Genomic DNA, 21,358 nt, shown 5'->3' on the forward strand with positions numbered 1-21,358 from the left:
CTGATTTTAGCGGCCCCCAAGATAAAAAAACCCATTAACTCCAACTTTCAACGTAACTAGTAAAATTAACAACGTATCTCTTTCCTGGAATCACATTCTGTAGATAAAAATAATTATTAATGATTCTGATATTATAATTCGTTTATTTTGTTGTATACCAATGTATAAGTATTATGTTTGAGTGATTATGTTATATGCCCATTTTTGAGGTGAATTTTAGAGCTTTGGGTAATATTTTATATTCGAACTTCTGTACATTTTTGGTATAATTGAACAATTGTATGACTAGTTTTAACTGTGTCAAGGCCCCCTTCAAAATCTTTAAATGAATCGATTGCATCATCGTCAGCCAAATAAAAGTGTCGCTGATCGCAGTATCTAGTTGGTGTCATCAATAATTGATTGGATTGAATAAAACAAACTGTTATACATACATGCATGTCATCTATAGAAATGAAATTTACAAGATATTTTACCGTCTGTCAAAATTACGTCACATTTTTTAAACCACCCCTATATTCGTTAAACATACTATTATATAACATACATAATTTTGAAAAACACTTTCTGAGAAAATATATAAAAACCAATAGAATTTTTTTTTTTTTTTGAAAAACGTAAGTTACCCCGGCAGGGAATCAAATCCTGCATCTCCTGGGTTTACGCCCCGTCCATCGCATTTACCTCTATGCTATGCAGTGACATACTAATTGCGACAAAAAAACTATTGGCCTTTTGAATACCTACTCATCAGCGTTCTTCTAAATCAAGCTACTTTGGTAGCTACTTTATACTGTCATATTATATTCTACAACCACCACCCATATTCCTTTAATTACACATCATAATAATATCTATCCCCATTAGAGCATGGTCCTATGTATGGACGACCGAATGAAAAACCCTAGACATTGAAGAAACCCTTTTTGTTTTAATTTGAAATTGAAATTTAAGCTCAACAAAAGCATATCGCATAAAACCCCAAGTACTTAAAAACAAATTATGATTGCCCAATTCCTTGAATAATTAAATATCGAGATATTGTCAGTATAAACTATAGAACATTTTATAATTTATGAATAAATAAAATTTTATATATTTTAATATTTGGTTACTTATATTACATGTATTGACCACTTGAACAGGAAACATAGTCGATGTGTACCAAAGCTAAAACAACTTTAAAGCAACTTCACACAAATTCGATTCATTCTATGTAACTTTTGTCCAATTCACTACTATATTATTATATGACGAGATACTGCCGATACGCGGGATTACCTGCCTACTTACAATGCTTATTTAAAATACACACAATTAATTTTTATTCAAAACGAGTATAAAATAAAAGGCTCTAATTCAAATTGAATATTGTAATTAAATAGCCTACAAATGGCTGAGAAAGCAATACTTCTAAAATTTTTTTTTCAAATATATATAAAAAAGCTATGGCAATAGCAAATTCGTGTGCCAGATGTTAGTCATAACTGTTAAAGTACACTCAGACAACGCCTCTGGCCAGCGGTGTGAAGTTGCAGTTTGTTTTTGAAATTGGAATTGTTTGCTTCGTAAATTGGTATTTTTTATTTTTGTTTTTTATTCTTTATGGCGGACCAACGCGATTGCATTGGACGGTATCTGAATCAAAATATTTATTATTATTTGTATTTTTAAAATCACGCTGAATATAATTTGGTTCTCATTATTTTATTGAAATTAAACCAACGAAAAACTGATGTACAAAAGATATAATTTAGCTCACATATAAGAGTATTTTCAAGAATGAATGATATAATTATTATTGCTGATTCCTCAACATGTTTTCTAAGGCCGCGTTGCCACGATCCAAGTACACTTGGACCGAGCGCCAACCAAGCGCACTCTTACGGGACAGCTTCATACTAATTATTCCTATCCAAGCTACTCGGACCGTGTTCTACTCATCCAAGCTAGCTTGGATAGGAATAATTAGTATGAAGATGTCTCGAACGAGTGCGCTCGGTCCAAGTCAACTTGGATCGTGTCTATGATCGTGATCGTGTTTGGCGATTTGCTCAAACTGGAAGACACATTGAAAAAAACGGCGATATCCTACGTCGCGAAAACATGCGTATGTTTGAACATAGAAATAGTTCTTGATGTTACAATCAGTGACAGCATTTGTTGGTTGCCAAAGGTACAGAGTCAGTATGATTTTGTTGTTCTACCCCCATCTTGCGATACAAAGTCGTGAGACCATTTCCCGCCAAGCGGTTGCAGTGGAGTGTGGAATTGCATGAAAGATTTCACATTACCGTTGGCGAACGATGATCGCGTTACTTTGTATCGTGCGATAATATTCTCTACGTATGAAACGTAAGTAGTGGTCATAATCTGCAGAAATCGATCGTCACAATTGCAAGTGTTGTTGAGACTAAAAATATTGAAAATCGGGTTATTTATTTACATTTTTTTTTTACCATGTTCGATCCTCATAAGGTCATATGGGCCTCCACGAAATTGAGGTTTTGTGTTAACAGATTTTGATTTTAGGAGAAATGGTTGTTAGCCATTTGCTCAACCTATTAGGTCCATACTCTGACTCAAACATAAACACACATTGAAAAACAATATGTGTTTTGTCAGACCCAGGATTCAAACCTGGTACCCACGACGTTTCAGGCCGTCGTGGGCATAATACGATGGACAAGATTAAACAATTATTGCTTAAATTTGAATTACAGACCTACAAACTTATCTAAAGAGTGGATGGGGGAGCCACTGTCGAAAACTACCTAATCCGTCTCGCAACGGGACATAGTCTGACATTCGAATGACGTTTTCAAAATGGCGACCATATGGCAGTTTGTACAGTCCTACAAACTTATCTAAAGAACGGTCAAAAATGGAGTAATAGTTTTCGACTGTGGCTCCCCCATCGATTCTTTAGATAAGTTTGTAGGTCTGTAGTTCCATTTTTGACCGTTCTTTAGATAAGTTTGTAGGACTGTACCTACATAATAATATAATATACATTGCTATATTTTAATTACAATATCTCAAAAATTAAATTAAATATCATTTATATTTTGCAGTGTTTTGTAAAATAATTTAATACAAGTCAATGAATTTAATAATACTAATATAATACTGATGTAAATGTGCTCACAGTGAACAGTGCGAAATAAAAACTCTAACAATGTGAAAACAACTACTTAATGAAATTGTGTTACCCACTAAAAAGTTCATGCATCAACCGTAAAGGGAGATTTAAAAAGAAAGTTTATTACATAACCTCAAAATGTCGCGTTCCCGCCAAACTCCCCAACAGCAGCTGATGCTGGCCGGCGAGGAGCAGTACGACGCAAGCGCCCCCAGCAAATGCGCCAAGTTCCTCTACTACATGTGGAAGTTTTGCACTTGTGTGTTTTCTCACATCATGTTGGTATCCCTTGTGGTGTCTTATTGCATTTTGGGTGCGTTCACCTTTGAGAGTCTCGAAGCGGAAAATGAGAGAAAGGTTCGTTCTACTTTTGAAAACTTGCATGCTTTATGAAAATCCTCTATAAAGCGGAACATTTTGTATTATGTAGGTAGAATATTGATACGCTTTAAAAAGAACGAAGCTATGATAAAGCTTCATTCATATTTTTTTTATATCAGGTTGGATTAATGATTCAAAACCATAGTATAACAATACTTGTCATAATGCCTATTTGGATATAATATTATTATAGTGCAGTGATGCACAACTCGCCATGCCAGCGGATCACCTTCTAATTAAAAAAATATGAGAAAAAAACAACCTAACACATACTTAACATATTACATTAATTTTTTTTTTTTTTTTTTTACATATTGTGGACATTACAAATTATAAGTTTAAGACGTTCACATCATGACATGAAACATTATTATAAAGAAAAAAGGTAATAAAAATGATAAAAATGAAAACATAAAAAGAGAACATAATTTAAACATACAAAAGCAGTGAACATACAACTATACATCTATAGAAGTTCAAAAAAGTACACCGAGTTTGCTAAGGAGACCGTATTTTAAGAATTTATATAATAGCGTCTACCTAAACTCACACTCACGCAAGTGGAATATATCAACACCCGAAGCAATTTGGTTGAACATAGTTATCGCCCTCCCAATTGGCATTACCAGTGGCAGGTTGGTTCTGCACCTTGGGAGAATAAACAACTGACGCTCTCTATTTCTACGATAGTTATCAGGGACGTACAGGTCACAATAATAGCAGGAAACGATAATAATTGCTCTGACTAGGATTATAGTGAGATAATAGTTACAGTTTTTACCCCTCTCACTTTTTCATGTTTCCTATCCCAAATATCGTACAGTGCATATAATGTGTCAGTGAGTGGCAAAGGGTGGAGGTAGACTGTCAAGATTCAACATAAATAGTGCACACTAAACGTAATTGATTTCAACGAGAACTAGACTACAATGTGTAAATAGTGTTTGTTAGTTTTTAAAATTCAATTAAACTCTGCCTAATTTAAGCACTAGTAGATAATAGTAAAAAAATATTTGTATATTTCAAATCTAACATTATGCCATTAAACGATACATAAATTTTAGATATTTTATAGATATAAAGATATTTTTTATCCACTGTGGTTTGATTTAGGCGGGGGTTAATGAATTTAAAAAAAACTAACCAACACCATTTATGTAATATTCTCAAGTCAACGAAAACAAAAATAAGTATGACTAAAAAGTGTGCACTATTTTTGTCGGGTCGCGCATAGCATACTTAAACTATTATGGTTGAGTTTAAGCAAGGTTTAATTGAATTTTAAAAACTAACTAGGACCATCTGCAAATTGTATTCTTAATTCAATAAAAAAAATAAGTTTGACTGGCAAAAGTGTGCATTATTTATGTCGAATTTTAACAGCCTCCGTCCACCCATCGCCACTGTGTGGCACAGTTTATGAACGATCAATTTATTGTTTCAAGTGTGTTACGTTTGGGAATTTTTATATTGTAACATTGGAAACTTTGGTGATGTCAAAACGAAACTACATATATATTAGACTAAATTTTTGCCAGTACCTAATCTATTCTATAAGCCGTGGAAAATTGGATTTCGAGTTATAACTGAACAAACAGAAAATTTTACAAAAAAATAAAAAAAAAAAACTATATAAACTATAATATCTTGTGCACATTTGTATGGAGACAGTCAAAATGTTGGTGAGGGTACAAATATTTCGAATTTACGGAGAGAAACTTCAATTTTATTACTAACCCATTTTGCCATAATATCGCAAATTTGGCCCCGCTCTTAAAGGATGCAGGACATAGTGAAAATCAAACATTTTTAATCATATTTTCGTATATAGTCGACATTAATTAATAATATATTATATATGTAGGATTTCATGATGTTAATTATATAAAGCTTGATATATTTTTTAAAAATTATTTGATTTATAAAATCTATTTTTACCACGTTTTTCTTAGCTCGTAATCTTGTTTGTCCGGTGGTTGTTTATCCAGTACAAATCTTGCAATCGATTTTTAACTAACTTCCCGACTAGCTAGACATTTGAAACTTTTAGAATATATCAGAACACGATGCCAATGCATTCTTTTAATACTTTTAGCCATCTTTAAGCAGAATTGAATTCATTTTCAGTTAATTCTGTTTTGTATGGAAAGTTATTTGAGAAAAATCCGTAAAAAGTAAAAGACTATTATTGGTTACTAAGAGGGTGGTCCTAGCAACTAAATTATTAATATATACGTGCGATAGTATGTAAATCAAAATGACATTTCAGTATTCTATATTTATTCGTTTGTTGCAAAATAGCAAAAAAATGATTTTGTTGGCCTTATTTGTCCTAAATTATTAATACACAGAATTGTCAAGTTTATATTATGATTCAACAGAAAATTTAAAAACGTGGTATATAAAAAGTTCTTTTTATCTTGTAATTATTATTTAAATTTGTCAGTTGTTCGGTAGGTATGAGGTGTTTGAGAAAGTAAAAAACATATTATAATGGCAATCCTTCTTCTCAATATCCTAAAGAATATTATATTAAGCTCCGGTTTTAGTATGTCTTTATTTTTTTGTCATTAACTTCTATCATACATATATAACGTTTGCAATTTTTTTGTAAAAAAATAATAAAAAAATCACAAACTCAGATTACAGAATAAAACACAAATAACTATATTTTGACAGGTTTTCTTGATTCTACTGATACACGAAATTAGCTTAAAATATAATGATTGAGCTTTCGTGGACTGTAATTTTGAAGGATACTTGTGAATTCCGGATCTGGGGAGGGGGGATTTACACGAGAATACTAGGCACTGACCTTTGATGTTGAGAGGGTTGGCACATGCCGGAACGGGTCCCGGTTCATACACTCATGCACTAGTAGGTAAATAATTTTAGAGTATCACTCTCACTGTTACACTTGGGTTAATATGGATGATGATGACGTTTATATGAATGATCAGATTTTTGGATTTACTAAGCTCGTACGGAGTCTTGTATTGAGTTCTTGCTTAGCGACGGCCACACTGTAGCAAGTTGACCATTTCGTTGTCTACTAATAACTGATTGTCAATAAATCACGGTCAAACTGATGACCCGTGATTGTTAAGTGCCTGGATGACAATAATAATGAGAATGGTATGTATGACATATTTTTGAGGGTTTAAGGATGGGATTGAGATTATAATCGACCCAACCACATAAATTAATAATAAACGAATTCAATGACAATAAAAATTTAAAGGATTTAGTTAAATTAAATGAATTATTGGTGGCGCTTTTCGCAGTGTACTGTATAATTTGAAGGATGATGTGGAGTCCGGATCTAGGGGTGGGGGCGATTTAACAGAATGCCAGACACATGATGGCTCCTTGGCCTGGTTGCACTGTCACTCGCGCGGTATTGTTTGTTTTAGGTCACCCGGTGCGCGGCACTTGGTACACAGTCTTATGGATGATATGTGAGGGTGGATGAATGATGATGAGTTGTATGGTTGATGAGAATGCAACGTTCACTCAAGCCGTAACAGACTTAGTGCAATGAAAGTCTTACAGAATGTTTTGAATCACTCGATAGTTAACGCAGCGCGGCAACACGCACTCGATCGTATCATTGAGATGACTGAATGTCTTCGCAATTACGATCGACTAGTGACCCGTAACTGCCGGTCACTTGGTCTTGTGGCAATAATACTGGATTCGGGGTATGTGGGAAATAAGGATGGAATGCGAATATAAATGGCCCAACTATGAATAATAAATGAGTTATATTAATTTTAATAATCAGTGCGCGTTTTTAAGTGATCTTGCAAAATCTACCCTGTCTCCGATGGGTTGATATTTTATAATATTTATACGACCAAAAGATATTTTCTTTTTTCCAATTTCAAAAATATTTTCATAAAACGTAGTATCTAGGTATGTGAGGAATATTTCATATGTCACATTCTATTCCAAAATACGTGTTGATTTTTTAAAAAATAAAAAAAAATGTTATTTTATTCACGAGATAATCTAAATCGCTTTTCCAGATAATCTTTATTTGATTTCCAGACCCATTCGTATATTTTCAGGAGCAATTTACATATTGTAGTTGCGAAAAAAATATGGAGCTATGCATAATAAGTAGAAAATACGTAATTTAATCCCTTTACGGCTGACTGGTTTCTTTTCAATAAATAATGCTTTACTTATACCACAGGTTCTCAAACATTTCAATAGTTTACCCCGTACTATGATAAACTGATTTGGTGACCCAAAAGCATGGCCTCCACAAGGCGGGCTGACAGGGCACTGGCTTGGGGGCTCGGTGTGGTGGGTCGACCAGTTAAGTGAGATAAAAACACACACCATAATTTGCTCTAATAGTAAAAAAAGCCGTCTCCGTCGCTATTTCACTAGTGGATTTTCATATTATAATTATTTTTATGTTTCCTGACTACTAAAAATGACTATTTGTGTGCTACATTTCAAAATAAGCCAAGTCCACCTTTAGGTATTTTTGTGAATTGCTGAAGAATTACTGCTTTCTAACATTTCTGCATTATCAAAATGGGTAATTTGTTAATTTTAAATATTCTATAGTCGAAATAATATAAACTTTCACCCTTGTGACAAACAAAAAGCTGTTTTTCTCCTATTCATCTATTATGGACTTGTCTGATTTTGAAATCTAGCGACACATTTATCCAAAATTGCGATATTTCGCATGTAAGTCGGCTACCACACAAGGGGATAGCGATCAGTACTTCATTATGATGCCGAGTGCCAACAATTCAAGTGGATTTATTTAAAAATACAAAAAATTACACAAAACACACGGAATACCCTATATTTCACACGGAAACCTGGAGTTCCACAAAATACCTTTCGGAGAACACTGCCCTGAATCCTAGCAATATGTTTGGGGGGGGGGGGGGGGGCGCCAAACATCCTAGCCTGAGGAGCCATGCCCAAAAGCGACTCTTATCAATGTTAGTCAAATCGAGTGGATCATATCAACTACATTCTTCCAAAATTCCAATTAACGCGAACTGATGATGAAGTGATCTCTCGCAGAAGCAATTTAGCATGATGCACATCTGGGCAGTGCTTGAAATAGAAAATCTTATGAACCGGAGCGCTGAATAATCATTCAAAAATATCAAATTATGTTAAATATTTTTCGGATATCATAAGTGCAATAATAATCCGGGTTTCATTTATACTTGAAGGGGCTCTGCGCTAATACACATTACCCCCCCCCCCCCAATACAACATTAAAATGTAGTTTTTTTTTTAAATGGGTACCTACTTATTTTTGCAAAATCACAGTGATTTTTCGTCAATTTTCTTAGAATTGGGCTCTTATCTTCAAAATTATAGAAGCTCGTACATTTGTGTATTCCTTCGCTGCAAGGTTCTTTTGTGATTTCAAATTATTTTTCAGGTATTGGAGGCCTACTAATTTATGGTCCTGGACCTGTAGCCCCTTTAGCCCTTTTTGTAAACATATCTGAAGTCCGAACTGCCTATATTATATTATAGACCTTGTAGGACTAATCATTAATAAAAAATACAAATAGTTTCACCCGACTTCGTCCGACGAATCAGTTCTTACAACTTTAAAAACTACATACCTACATGCAATATTATCTCAATAACATGAAACGGAACGCAATTTTCAAAGAAGCCACGAGCCGGAACGGTATCTTTTAGAATTTCACGAGCAGGAACGGCGCTCCGGTGCGTTCCGGTCTATTTCGAGCCCTGCATCTGGGCTTCTTATAGTATCATTAGAAGTTACGTCCCACTGTGTCTTAAGCGTAAAATGTTCAACCAAAGTGTGCTAGCAGTGCTCACGTATGCGTGTGAAACATATACTTTAATAAATTTAACAGAAATCCAAAATTATTTCATGTAAAGGTGCCTGTTGGTTATGACACGAAATGACCATAAAAGAAACCAATAGACAAAGAGACAAACATTCAGCTGAATGCAGAACTATTCTTACTCACATTTTAAATGTTTTACAGAAGTGATTTTTGACACAGACTACTTAAGTTATTTATTACTAATATAAACAAATTTATATGCACATCTTTTTATTCATCAGCAGTTCTACTAAATTGTGATTTATACATATTGACATATTCCACCTGCGTGAGCATGAGTATAGGTGCGCATTGTTTTATTATATTCTTAAAATATGGTCTGCTTAGCTCATTCGGTGTACTTCCTTGTATCTAAATTATATATATATACTAGCTGACCAGGCAAACGTTGTTCTGCCATATAAATTATTTCTAGTGAATATTTTGGTTGTTAAATAAAAAGTAACGAATGTATCGTAAGTGTGTGGGGATGGGATCTATGACAGAAAGAGGAATAGAGCACTGTAGACGATGACCACCGATAAAAACAAAAAACATCAACCATTCATTTTCTCAATTCAAAATGAGTAATGATGTTCATAATGAATGAATTACCTGTGACAGGATCTAGTTGTTTAATGTTTATGCAATATCCGTCTTATCCCTTCCAGAAAATTAGCGGATATTGGAGAGCGTCGTATGAACGGTGTGTGTCAGCGATGAACTCCAGATTATTGTTTCTTCTTCGAATCACGATTTCTCGCGTCGATGTGCGGTCGCCAACCATGATTCCAGCAATGTCGTCAACAACAGTCGCATTGAATCGACGTATGTGCTCTCCAGCTGGTGTTTTATCAGGATTGATGACAATAGCGTGATTGTCACTTTGCAATTCATGCATGTGTGCTTTGAAGAATTTCAATAATTCATTGTGCTCATTCAACAGGGCGTCCAGTTTGCCGACGATGCGCCTGGCATTAGGCGAATTGAGGCTATTGTAGCCGCAACGTGCATCCACATGATTGATGTTCTCACCGCCGCGCCCATGAAGTAGATTTGTAAAAATGTATGTGGTTCGTTTGGCATTAGCAGCAATGAGCCTACTTTGTGGTATACTTGACCTTTGATTTTGAACGTAGAATGGAATTGTTGACCATTTGCCGCAGTGTTGTGAACTATTTCTGTTGCTCCGGACGAAGTCATTTGGAAGCATGAATTGAATGTGCGAATGGACTTCAGGAACAGGTTTGAATCTGGAACCGTGCCAATGAGCAAGCTGTTCAATGGTTCTGGTGGTATCTCAATTTCTGGTAGTTGCACTTTTCCTGATGCGCAACACATCCCGGCTGACTCATGTTTGAATTTGAGCGCATGACAATGGGGACATTCTTTGTCCATAGCACCAATCAGCACTTTCGGATGAGCGGAATATTCAATATCTGGCTCGTACTTGAATGCGAGTCGAAGGAACGAAACGTCATTTTCTGTGCGTGTGTTAACTACGAACCGGCGCGCTTCGCTCCGTTCCAATTGTCGTTGTTGATTTCGTTCAGCTCGTGCCTCTTGTGATTGAGATGCACGCAATTGCGACATGCTTACACGCACGTTTTTGTTATCTTGTTGGATTTGTTCGTCTGCTCTTTCTACTCTACTATTTTGCTTTATTCGTTCGACGGCCCAAATGGCCCCCCTTGCGTCTTGCTGGCATTGTGCACTGTAATACACGCACATAAAAATAGATAAATTAAAATAAATCGTACAAAATTTTGCACGCACTGCGTTGTGATTTGCCGAATGAAATGTCAAAATGACGCGACGCTTCTCTTGAATTCTTCTCGGACGTAGTGCCATCTGTCATTCAACAACATAAATAATTTCGTTCTGTTTGAAATACGAACGACGGTTAAATTTTTTCATACAAAAATAATAAAATCGCGATTAAAAAATGGGAGGATGGGGGTAGGAAAGTGAAAATTTGAGGTTATAGGTATTTTTTATGCCAAATAATAAAAAAAATACAAAAAAAAAATTGTCAAAAAAATAAAAGAAAATTTTTCTGGATAGAGATACCCTAATCATCTAGCGGTATGAAATATACTTGTTGACCTATTCTCATACCTAACAAATATACGTAAAAAAATCATAAAAATCGGTCGAGCCATTTCGGAGGAGTTCGACCACAAACATCGTGACATGAGATTTTTATATATATAGAGATATATTGTATCTACATTTTTCTACTGTTTAATACATTTTATATAATACTGTTAAAATAATTTTTATTTGTTTCTATATGTCATGGTATGAACGTCTTGAATTATTAATTTGTAATGTTCACCACATGTAAAAAATAAATAAAATTTGAATTTGAATGTATTTACTTATATAAATGATAAATATTTGCAGTAGGTTGTTTCAGAAAAACACTTCTGTAAAATATTTCAAATGTGAGCTATTATAATAGTTCTGCATTTTGCGATGTCAAAGAAGTCGCTAAACTAATGTAGTGGCAACGTACCAGACATGTCGTTCGGCGAGTGGACAATCGATTAATAAATACAGTCATTATAGTGTTCCGTATAATGTATGTTCAATAACAATTAATTCTACATTTTAAAATCTTAAGTATACATTGAATTAAAAAGATAATATAATTGAGTTTGCAACTAATACCCTTAATTATAATAATTGTTGAGATATGGTTGTGTAGCCTAACTCACTCGATTCGAATTGTACCCTAAACTTATATATAAAACAATGTTTGCCGTCAACGTAAAAGCTGTGTTTTTATATTGTTTTTCAGGTAAAAGCGAGCATTTCGCAAATCAGGGGAAATGTCACCGAAGACATTTGGAAACTCACAAAAACAACGTGGGTTCTACATCAAGATAATTGGACGAACATTGTTGTTATCAAACTTAGGGTAAGGTTACATTATAATCGATCTAGATGATACTATTTATTCCTGTGATTATTGTCATTTTGTGCGATATGTTTTATACAATTAAGATTGTTATCAAAATGTCTTCGTAACCCTCAGTTGGACTTGATAATACCTTAGCTAGAGGCATGATCCGTTATTTGTAATATAATTATCGTGAGTACTTACTTTGATATTTCCTTACAAATTACATAAAAATGTTTTTAATAAGAAGAAACTTTCGTTTGGTTAGAAACTAGGTATATATTTTTTGAAATCTAATTGTAAACAAGTTAATCATAAATCGGTAAAAAATCGGTACAGTTCGGTTATGAGGAATACAGCGGAAAACATATTTTGAAAATAGCCGATATACTGAATTATTTGTCAGGTTAACCTAACCTAACCTAACCTAAACTAACCCAAACTAACAAATAATCCAGTATATCGGGTATTTTCAAAATGTGTTTCCGCTGTATTCCTCATAACTAGGGAATCCAATCCCGAGCCAAAATTCTGATCCCGGGATTTCGGGATTACAATTTGACAATCCCGGGATCCCGGGACTGGTCCCGGGATTGGCATTTTTTTCCATTGTTAATATAAAATTTTTATATTTACAAATAACATTGATAAAATCGGTCAAAAATAAATCTAGTATAATTTATACTATTTAAGACATTTATTGTTAATATTGTATACGTTCAATCTTGGAAATACACAAGTTTAATGGAGTAAATAATATTGTAATATAAACAATAATGTGAATTTAATATGAGATTGCTGTTTCTGATAGTAAAGACATAATGAATGGATTAGCGAGATTTAAAATAGTAAAGCAAATAATCATGGCGTACTAATGGGCTTTCCGCTTCATAAATCTAATTAGTCAGCCAAATATGAAACTACCGTAAAACGTATGATATCATGGCAGAATTACTTTGTTAAAAGTGCGAAGCATTGTTTTTTTCCAATCTTTCTCATTTTTAATAATTTATGTGAAAAAATAAAATGAATCGGCAACCTACACATGGGTATAAATCAAACTTTATTCAAACTCAGTTTATTTCTAATGTAGTTATTTTTTATTAAAAGTATTTCTTCTGTTATATTTTCGCTTTTATTTTATTTTCCATAAAAATTGATAAAAAAATCAATCCCGAAATCCCGGGATTATGTTTATCAATCCCGGGATTCAAAGGTATCGAAAATAGCTCGAGATCCCGGAATTGGAATCCCTACTCATAACCGAACTGTACCAAAAAATCTTAGCAATATAACTTCTTATTGTCCATTCCTACACCATACGGCGCATCAGATCACAAGAATCACAATCTCTCGCCAGTCATCTTGCATTCTTCCGGTCAGTTTGAAGTAAGGCCATCCGCTCACGCAGAAATTAAAATCTGACGAACTGGTTGGTGATGGAACTCATAAACTGGCCAGTGACTGATGCTTCACACACGGCTCTATTGAAACCTAATAATCTCATAACCTCAAACTGTCAAACCCATTGTCTTTCCTACTTCATTCTAAGCCTCTTCCATAATATCTTTACGGGAATATTCTGGCAGTCTGTAAAATGTACAGGCAGGAGTATTTCTCAACATCTGCCACATATTTGAAATAAAAATCGGTTCGCACATCTTTAACCTTTGACGTCTTGACTTGTTATTGCTTGTTTAGTTCAGTTCAGTGCTACCAATTTTGGTATGTACATATGATTTTTCATCAATTCAATATTATTGGTGGAAATGAAATTTACTGGAAACTGAGAGACTAGCATGTCGCGTCTGTTCGGTTTCGGTCGCGGACGTTTTGAAACCGGGAGATTCCAGTCTTGCCGTCAGCGAGCCGCCATTGAAATACATTAGCTAGATACTGGAGTTTCAGTCTCATCTTCACGTGAGCGGATGGCCTAAGTGCAGTTCAGATAGAGACTCTCTCGAGGCATTACTGAGTGTCCAACGACACCTATTCACCTATGAAATGACGAGTGGCTATTTGATGTGATTAATTATCTCCTTATTATCCCAAGTCACACCACTTCAACGTGTGGCCTTTATTCTTTATTTGGTTTCTCTGAGTCATCGTAAGATGTCATGATTTACTACTGTATAGCAACACTGTCAGAACGCAAGCGTTACATATGCTGTATTTGTTTTTGAATCAAATACAGCCATGAGTCCCATGTATTTGTAACGGCAATATAAAATAATATATTGTTGTTTTTTAAGACACAATGGTGGTTTATCGTACATGATTTTTTTTACAAGAGGGTCTCCTCTTCGCGTATCTAAAACTAACGGTTACATGTAAGTTGTACGTATGCAGTTCATCGTGGGACACGTGAAACATATGAATACATTTGTACGTATCTTACAAAATGCGGCGATAGTTTGCAAATAGTACTATATCAATTAGATTAACCCTAACCTAACCTAATCTAACTTAACCTAGTAAAGACATTTCATAAAATTTGCCACATGTTGTAGCATATGTACAAATATACTTCACGGTGAAATGTTCAACGAAGAACTCGTCATTTGATTAAATGTTACACGAACTCATGTTTCACGTACTGCGGCGCACGAATAAGTGTCCTGCGGTGAACTGTTTACGTACAAATTCCCAGATACGAAAACTAACACTGTCATTGGTTGTTAATTTTTCCATAAACCCCCTTAAAACTGATAAGACAGCGAAATATAGGCGAATATAACCTACTAGCAATTTTTGTTCCATGCGAATACATGTGAATTAAGATGGCAATTGAATATACAACCATCCCAAATAAACGTTTAAAAATCTAGTCTTTTTGACTGATATACGATAAGATTGTCAATAATATAATTATACAATAAAATATAAAAAATGAATTTAAATTTCAGTAGATACAACTGAACAGAATGTACTCAAGTACCTTAACGGCCCACGTGCGCCATGTAGGTGATAATGGAGATTTTAAGGTATTTTCAGAGTGTTATTTTAAGCCTCTTGATATAATGTTTTAGAATATAGTCATATTTCAGTACATCCATGTGCAGTGGTGTTAAGATTTTTTAGATTTAATAATTTTTAAACGCATTTATATATATATATATATATATATATATATATATATATATATATATATATATATTATAATGAAATATTTACGGCCGTAGCCATAAGTTGACAAACGATAACTGAAGTAGGGAGTAAGATCATGTTAACGCGCGTGTTTGAACATGTACTGAACCGAAAAAAAATCGGTTTTCAAAAAGGCTTCAAAATTATATAAATAGATTATCTACAACGTTTAAGGAAAGTCCAGGCTTATGCTCTGAAAATACCATAAAATCTCCATTGTCACCTACGTGGTGCATGTGGGCCCTAAAGTAACCTTAAGTTATTTTGTATATTCCGAACTCAACATACAATAGTAGTATAATAAATATAAATGTTAATGTCGAAAATTATTTCTACTTAGCGAGAACTATCAAAAAAGCTACCTTTGAATAGTATTGAAGTACAAACTATATTATTAGTGTTCATAAATATAAAACTGTTTTATTTTATAGGATTTTGAAAAGGATATCTTAAACGCTATGAAGATGAAAGGATGGGATGGAAACGAGGATCCAGAAGTAATCCAATGGACGTTCGCTGGCGCACTATTCTTCTCCATTATAGTGATAACAACGATTGGTGAGTCTTTTTTTGTTTATGCATTACCACCATGTCACCACGTTACTACGATGTGTTAATATTATTATACGTGTATTACAAGTTATATTTGTTATTTATTATTCTTCACCCTCAACGATTTCTCCAAGATCTTGGCGATAATCAGATCTTTGTAGACGTTCTAATATTTTTATTGTGCTGATTTTTTGTTGGAATCTGTGGAAAATATCCGTATTAAAATAGACTTTTTAGAAAAATAGGCCAAAAACAATGACGCTAATTTCCGTTAGCTGGCGCTACTACCCTATTCGGTGGCTCTTGGAGACTCAAAAGTGCTGTAAGGAAAATGCAGTTGGGAGGGATTGAAATTGTTAGTTCTAATTTATGTCGATATGTTACTATCGGTACATATGATATTTTCAGCATCGTATAGGGAGCGGGATAGTCCCGACTCCTCTGTAGACTCATCAATTTCACCTCGTGACACTCAGTATGCGGATACACAGGACACTTAACGTCAGCGGACAGCAGAGCCAGTCCAAGCTTTCTTTCTTTCTTAACTTCTTTTTTTAAACACTACGGTGCATCAGTCCCGTGCGGCTCCGTCTTGGAACGGAATGAGAACTTAAAATCACTTCTTTCAGACACATTTATTTTATAGTGTCATGGAAGGCGGACGTGCATATCCATGGCTGTGCATACATGGCGGGTGGTGGTGGAAACCTATCGGTACATAAATATTGTAATATTAATTCTCAAAGTAAAAGTCTGGGAGAGGGTGTTATCGAGACGATGATGATAAGAATCTCTATTTTAATACGCCACCCTCAAATTTGTTATAAAATTCCGCACCTCCCTCTTTTCTATTATTAAAATAATAACATCGTAAGCCTCGAGATTAAGCTGGATTATTTTTACGTACCTAATACAATATAATTAATATTTTGTTTTAGCGTGTCACGCGCCAGTCAGACGCGGGCTTAGCGGATATCGCAGCGTGTGACGTTAAATCTTAAAAATCTTTATTAAAACCGAATTTAATTCTAGCGCGGTTGTGCAGAAAGCAGTTAATCTACACAAAAAAACACACATAGAAATAAACGCTTTTGTATATACATACTTTGAAATAACAAAAACCCAATTCAACGAAACTAGCTTCTGCATACTAGACGTCAGTTTATTATTTAAATCTAACATTCCCCAAAGATAGACTGGCCTTTTTGTGTCACGTTTATTGCTCGTAGAGGCAGCTGGACTAAACGTCTTTAGGTTTTTGTCTGTATATTATATGAAAAACGAAGTCTACGAAGCTTATCTAAACACAATTGGTCGCTCGCATTTTGAATAGTACTGACTCGACAAAAGAGTTAAGTTGTGATTATATTGAGATGCATGTCGCGTACTGTTATGCTGTCACGGCGACAAATTTAGTCTTTGTATAAATATTATATTTAATGTTTTGAATGAACACGACCTCTGTAAATTCAATGATGGAGTAACCTAGTAACAAGTCTTTGTAAATTCTATAATATTTTGAACGGAACCCAACCCGCAGACCATAGATAATAGACAACATTCTTATAGAAAATACGTAGTGCCAACCGCGAAAAACAAAAAACACAAATTTGACATGATTCGAAAATGTGTGGGCATGTAGGAAATGATAAAAACGTTCATTGAGTGTTGCAGGTGTCGATGCAGAGCAGTACAATGTGAGGTGACCTCATTGTTGTTCTGGTGATTTCGGCAGATTTTGCTAACTGACAATGTTCGTTTAAAGGTTCAAAATGTGCTACGTGATGCGAGCATCAGTCTAGCACCAAGAAAACGACATTACACACTTATTTCCCGTAGCGGCAGCTTACTGCGATGTCACGTGATAGTACGCGAGATGCACCTCAATATATTTCGCACTTTACACGTAGGTACTATTGCAAACCGAGTTGAAAAGTGAATTGAACGCGTTAATAGATTTTTCGGCAATGTTCTATTACCTGCTACCTGCTTACCTGCTGCCACAAAATGCGGCGTTGTCCCCTGCTCCTGCTACGTTTATCTTAGACCTTTCCTTGGATAACGAGTTTGAGAATACTGTACGTTTGTCATATTATAATGTGACTGAGGTACTGCAGTTTTCTGGTTTTGGTACTACGCAGAATTTCTCGGTCATTATTAGTTTATATATTAGATATCAAAATTTTCAACATGTCAGTTCAAGGAATTTTGAAAATACGTCTCTACAGCCAAATCTCAAAAGCATTAACACTCCATGCCATGTCCTGCAATAGACGAGGGTTAAGAGAATATAACAGCAAGCCATACGCAGTTTTAGATCTAAGTTAATGTTTCGATTACTAAAGATGTGTCTCATTTAAAAAAAGTCATTCCATTCCTTGCTATCTTAATTCTCTTTTTTTTTTGAGACTGGTCCTTAGACGATAGATACATCTAGACGCCACCCATTGCATTGCTAAATGAAGCTGCATTCCGTGCATTTGGTTTGTGGGCGAGCGAACGCATTCGTATTCAAATGTTCGAGACCATAGATCATTTCGCTAGTGATAGCCGAAAGTGCTCACTAGACGCTCAGAATTAAAATATATTTTTCTATTTTTTTACGTTATATAGTATTTTTAAGTGGTCAAAATGCAAATCATTAGGTAAAAATATTCATAATTTAAGTTATTTTAAAGAAACACGGTCACTTGATAATAAAATATATAATAATATACAAATAAATTATCACGAACATGTATAAATTTACCTATGAAAGGTAATACCATCTTCTTGCTTATCAGTACGGCTACCACATTTTAATACAACACACAGAACCATCTTTTCTACTTAATTAACTAAAAATATTTACCACTGACTTTATGTTTAACACAAAAATAGCTATTTTAGCAACACGGTTATCGACGCATAATTAAGCAATGCGGTAAGATTTGGCGGCTACAGCGTAGCAAACCATCTCCCAAATCTGTAAACCTTTTATCTTACTGTAGCGCGTGTTGCCGAGATTATAAGTGTGCCGAATACTTTCTCACTCGCACTTATGCATCGTTTTTGTTCAGGCCTTGGACTGGTCTCAATTCTCATTGATCTAGGTTCCTAAATATATACCAGGTCACACGTTTAGTTGGTTTGCTGTTAACGAAAAAATGTCAATCCACTTCCTTAAACATTTACAATTCCTCCTGAAACATAAAAGTCTTTATATTACAAGAAGCCATCATATAGGTGGACTGATTTCTGCTCACTGGAAAGCGAGTTGTTTATCTAAATAATTTTTATTACAAACACAAAACCGATTATATGACAGTGGCTATTTTCAGCAAAATGCGTTATTTCAGATAAAACTAGCCGTTTGAATCCCCCTACCAAGACGTACAACTGTGGCAGGCGACACTACTGCATATATTATACGTAGAGAGTAGTGAAGAAGTTTGCTCTCCGACTTGAACAGCTATATTAGTAGTTTGGTGAGTCTCGTTGTTGAGGCACGAGATCGCTGTAATTGGGAATAACCAGGAGGTGTAGTGGAGAGTCGTCATGAGGAGAGATGGGAAGTCGAGATTTGATGGTTGCTCCAATGGATGGAGGAGCGAGTTTAATTTGCAGCGTCAACAGTCGGTAAAAGAGTATGTTACAAGAGCGTTATGTTACAATACTTATGGATACTGTTCCGAGGTCCGAGTCTCGCTGAAACAGAATGCGGTGCGGAGCGACTGACATGAAGCTTACTGATCGGACCATAGACTATGGATACATCTAGACGCCACCCGTTGCATTGCTAAATGAAGCTGCGTGTCGTGCGTTTGGTTTGTTGGCGAGCGAACGCATTCGTCTACAAATGTTCGAGACCATAGACCATTTCGATAGTGCTCGCCCAAAGTGCTCGCACTAGACGCTCAGAATTAAAATATAATTTTCTATTTTTTTTACGTTATATAATATTTTTAAGCGGTCAAAATGCAACCATTAGGTAAAGATATCCATAATTTAAGTTATTTTAAAGAAACACTAGGTCACTGATATTAAAATATATAATAATATACACATAAATTATCACGAACATGTATCAACTTACCTATGAAACGTAATACCATCTTCTTGCTTATCAGTACGGCTACCATATTTTAATACAACACAAAGAACCATCTTTTCTAGTTAATTAACTTAAAATATTTACCACTGACTTTATGTTTAACACAAAAAATAGCAATTTTAGCAACACGAGCTTGCAGGTTATCGACGCTACGTGAAGCGATTCACCACGATTTGCCGGCGATATTTTTGGAAACCAACTCACACATATGTAGACCTTTTATCTTACTCTAGCGCGTGTCGCAGAGATTATAAGGGTGCCGAATACTTTCTCACTCGCACTCATGCATCGTTTTTGTTCAGGCCTTGGATCGGACTAAGATTAAGACTGATACTAATAGGTATTTAGATTGACTAACTCATCAACTATGACCCGCTAATTATATGCATGAATATTTGGTAAATTAGGAGTCATTGTTGATGAAGTTTGCAATTGAGAAATCTGCTGGCCTCTGCATTATTGCACTTCTAACGTTTCAATCCCATCGAAGAATGTCACGCGTGTAGAATATGCTGACTGTAGATGCGACGATTGTGCGATAGTTTAAATGACTTGCCAATTTTTACACTGTCGAAATAATGCTGACAAGGCCCGAGGTCATTGACTGCTACACTAGTTTTAATGTAGTATTCGTGTTTTTTTTTATAAATCAAAAGTGGCATTATTCTACAATAACTAAAATAAATTCTATAAATAATGGAAACCTATGATGTAAACATGTTATATTATGTGAGTGGATCAAAATCAAAAGGTGTTCTCTTCATCATTAATAAAATTGAGATATTATTATGTGCATAAAAATAATGACACAGTTTTGAGAGGTTTTTAGATAGCTACATTACAAGTGTTATAATAATAGAGTGTTGGTACTGAGCTAATAATTTAATCAATATTTCATTTTAATATTTCAAAGAGTGACTGTCGTGCATTTAAAAAAAAGACAGAAGCCCTTTTGCTTCTGACGTACCTCACGTACCTACCTACTCATTGTTAAAAATGATAAACCATTTTTACACGAATTGTGAGCTAGCTGGTTTATGTATAACTATACTCATTCCATCATCGTGGCAATACAAATTTATTTTGTTTCGTTTTGCTAGCAACACCGAAACGGTTGCCCGATTTATGATATGGTTAATTTAAAAAGTGGAATAAATTTACCCTTTATTCGAAAATGGAACGCTTTAGGGGTTTGCGTGCGTTCGCGTGTGTATTTTAATTCATTACTTGTCGAGTTTTCATATTAGTATTTTCGATGTTGATATAATATTATGTTCTTTAAAATTAAA

General features: G+C 34.7%; 1 protein-coding gene across 1 annotated transcript in view; it reads left to right on the top strand.

The window, feature by feature from the left end:
* The first annotated feature begins 3,081 nt into the window (after positions 1-3,081).
* Positions 3,082-21,358, top strand: part of LOC147069759 (uncharacterized) — a 281,909-nt gene continuing 263,632 nt past the window's right edge. Inside the window, exons 1-3 of the mRNA XM_085950269.1 lie at positions 3,082-3,499; positions 12,176-12,295; positions 15,856-15,982. Coding sequence (XP_085806395.1) covers positions 3,281-3,499; positions 12,176-12,295; positions 15,856-15,982 — 466 coding nt within the window. The 5' untranslated portion in view covers positions 3,082-3,280. The remainder of the gene's footprint in view (positions 3,500-12,175; positions 12,296-15,855; positions 15,983-21,358) is intronic.

The sequence above is a fragment of the Rhyacophila brunnea genome, unplaced genomic scaffold, assembly GCF_057557595.1.
Source record: "Rhyacophila brunnea isolate RB1 unplaced genomic scaffold, BYU_Rbru_1.0 scaffold_23, whole genome shotgun sequence".
Lineage (NCBI taxonomy): Eukaryota > Metazoa > Arthropoda > Insecta > Trichoptera > Rhyacophilidae > Rhyacophila > Rhyacophila brunnea.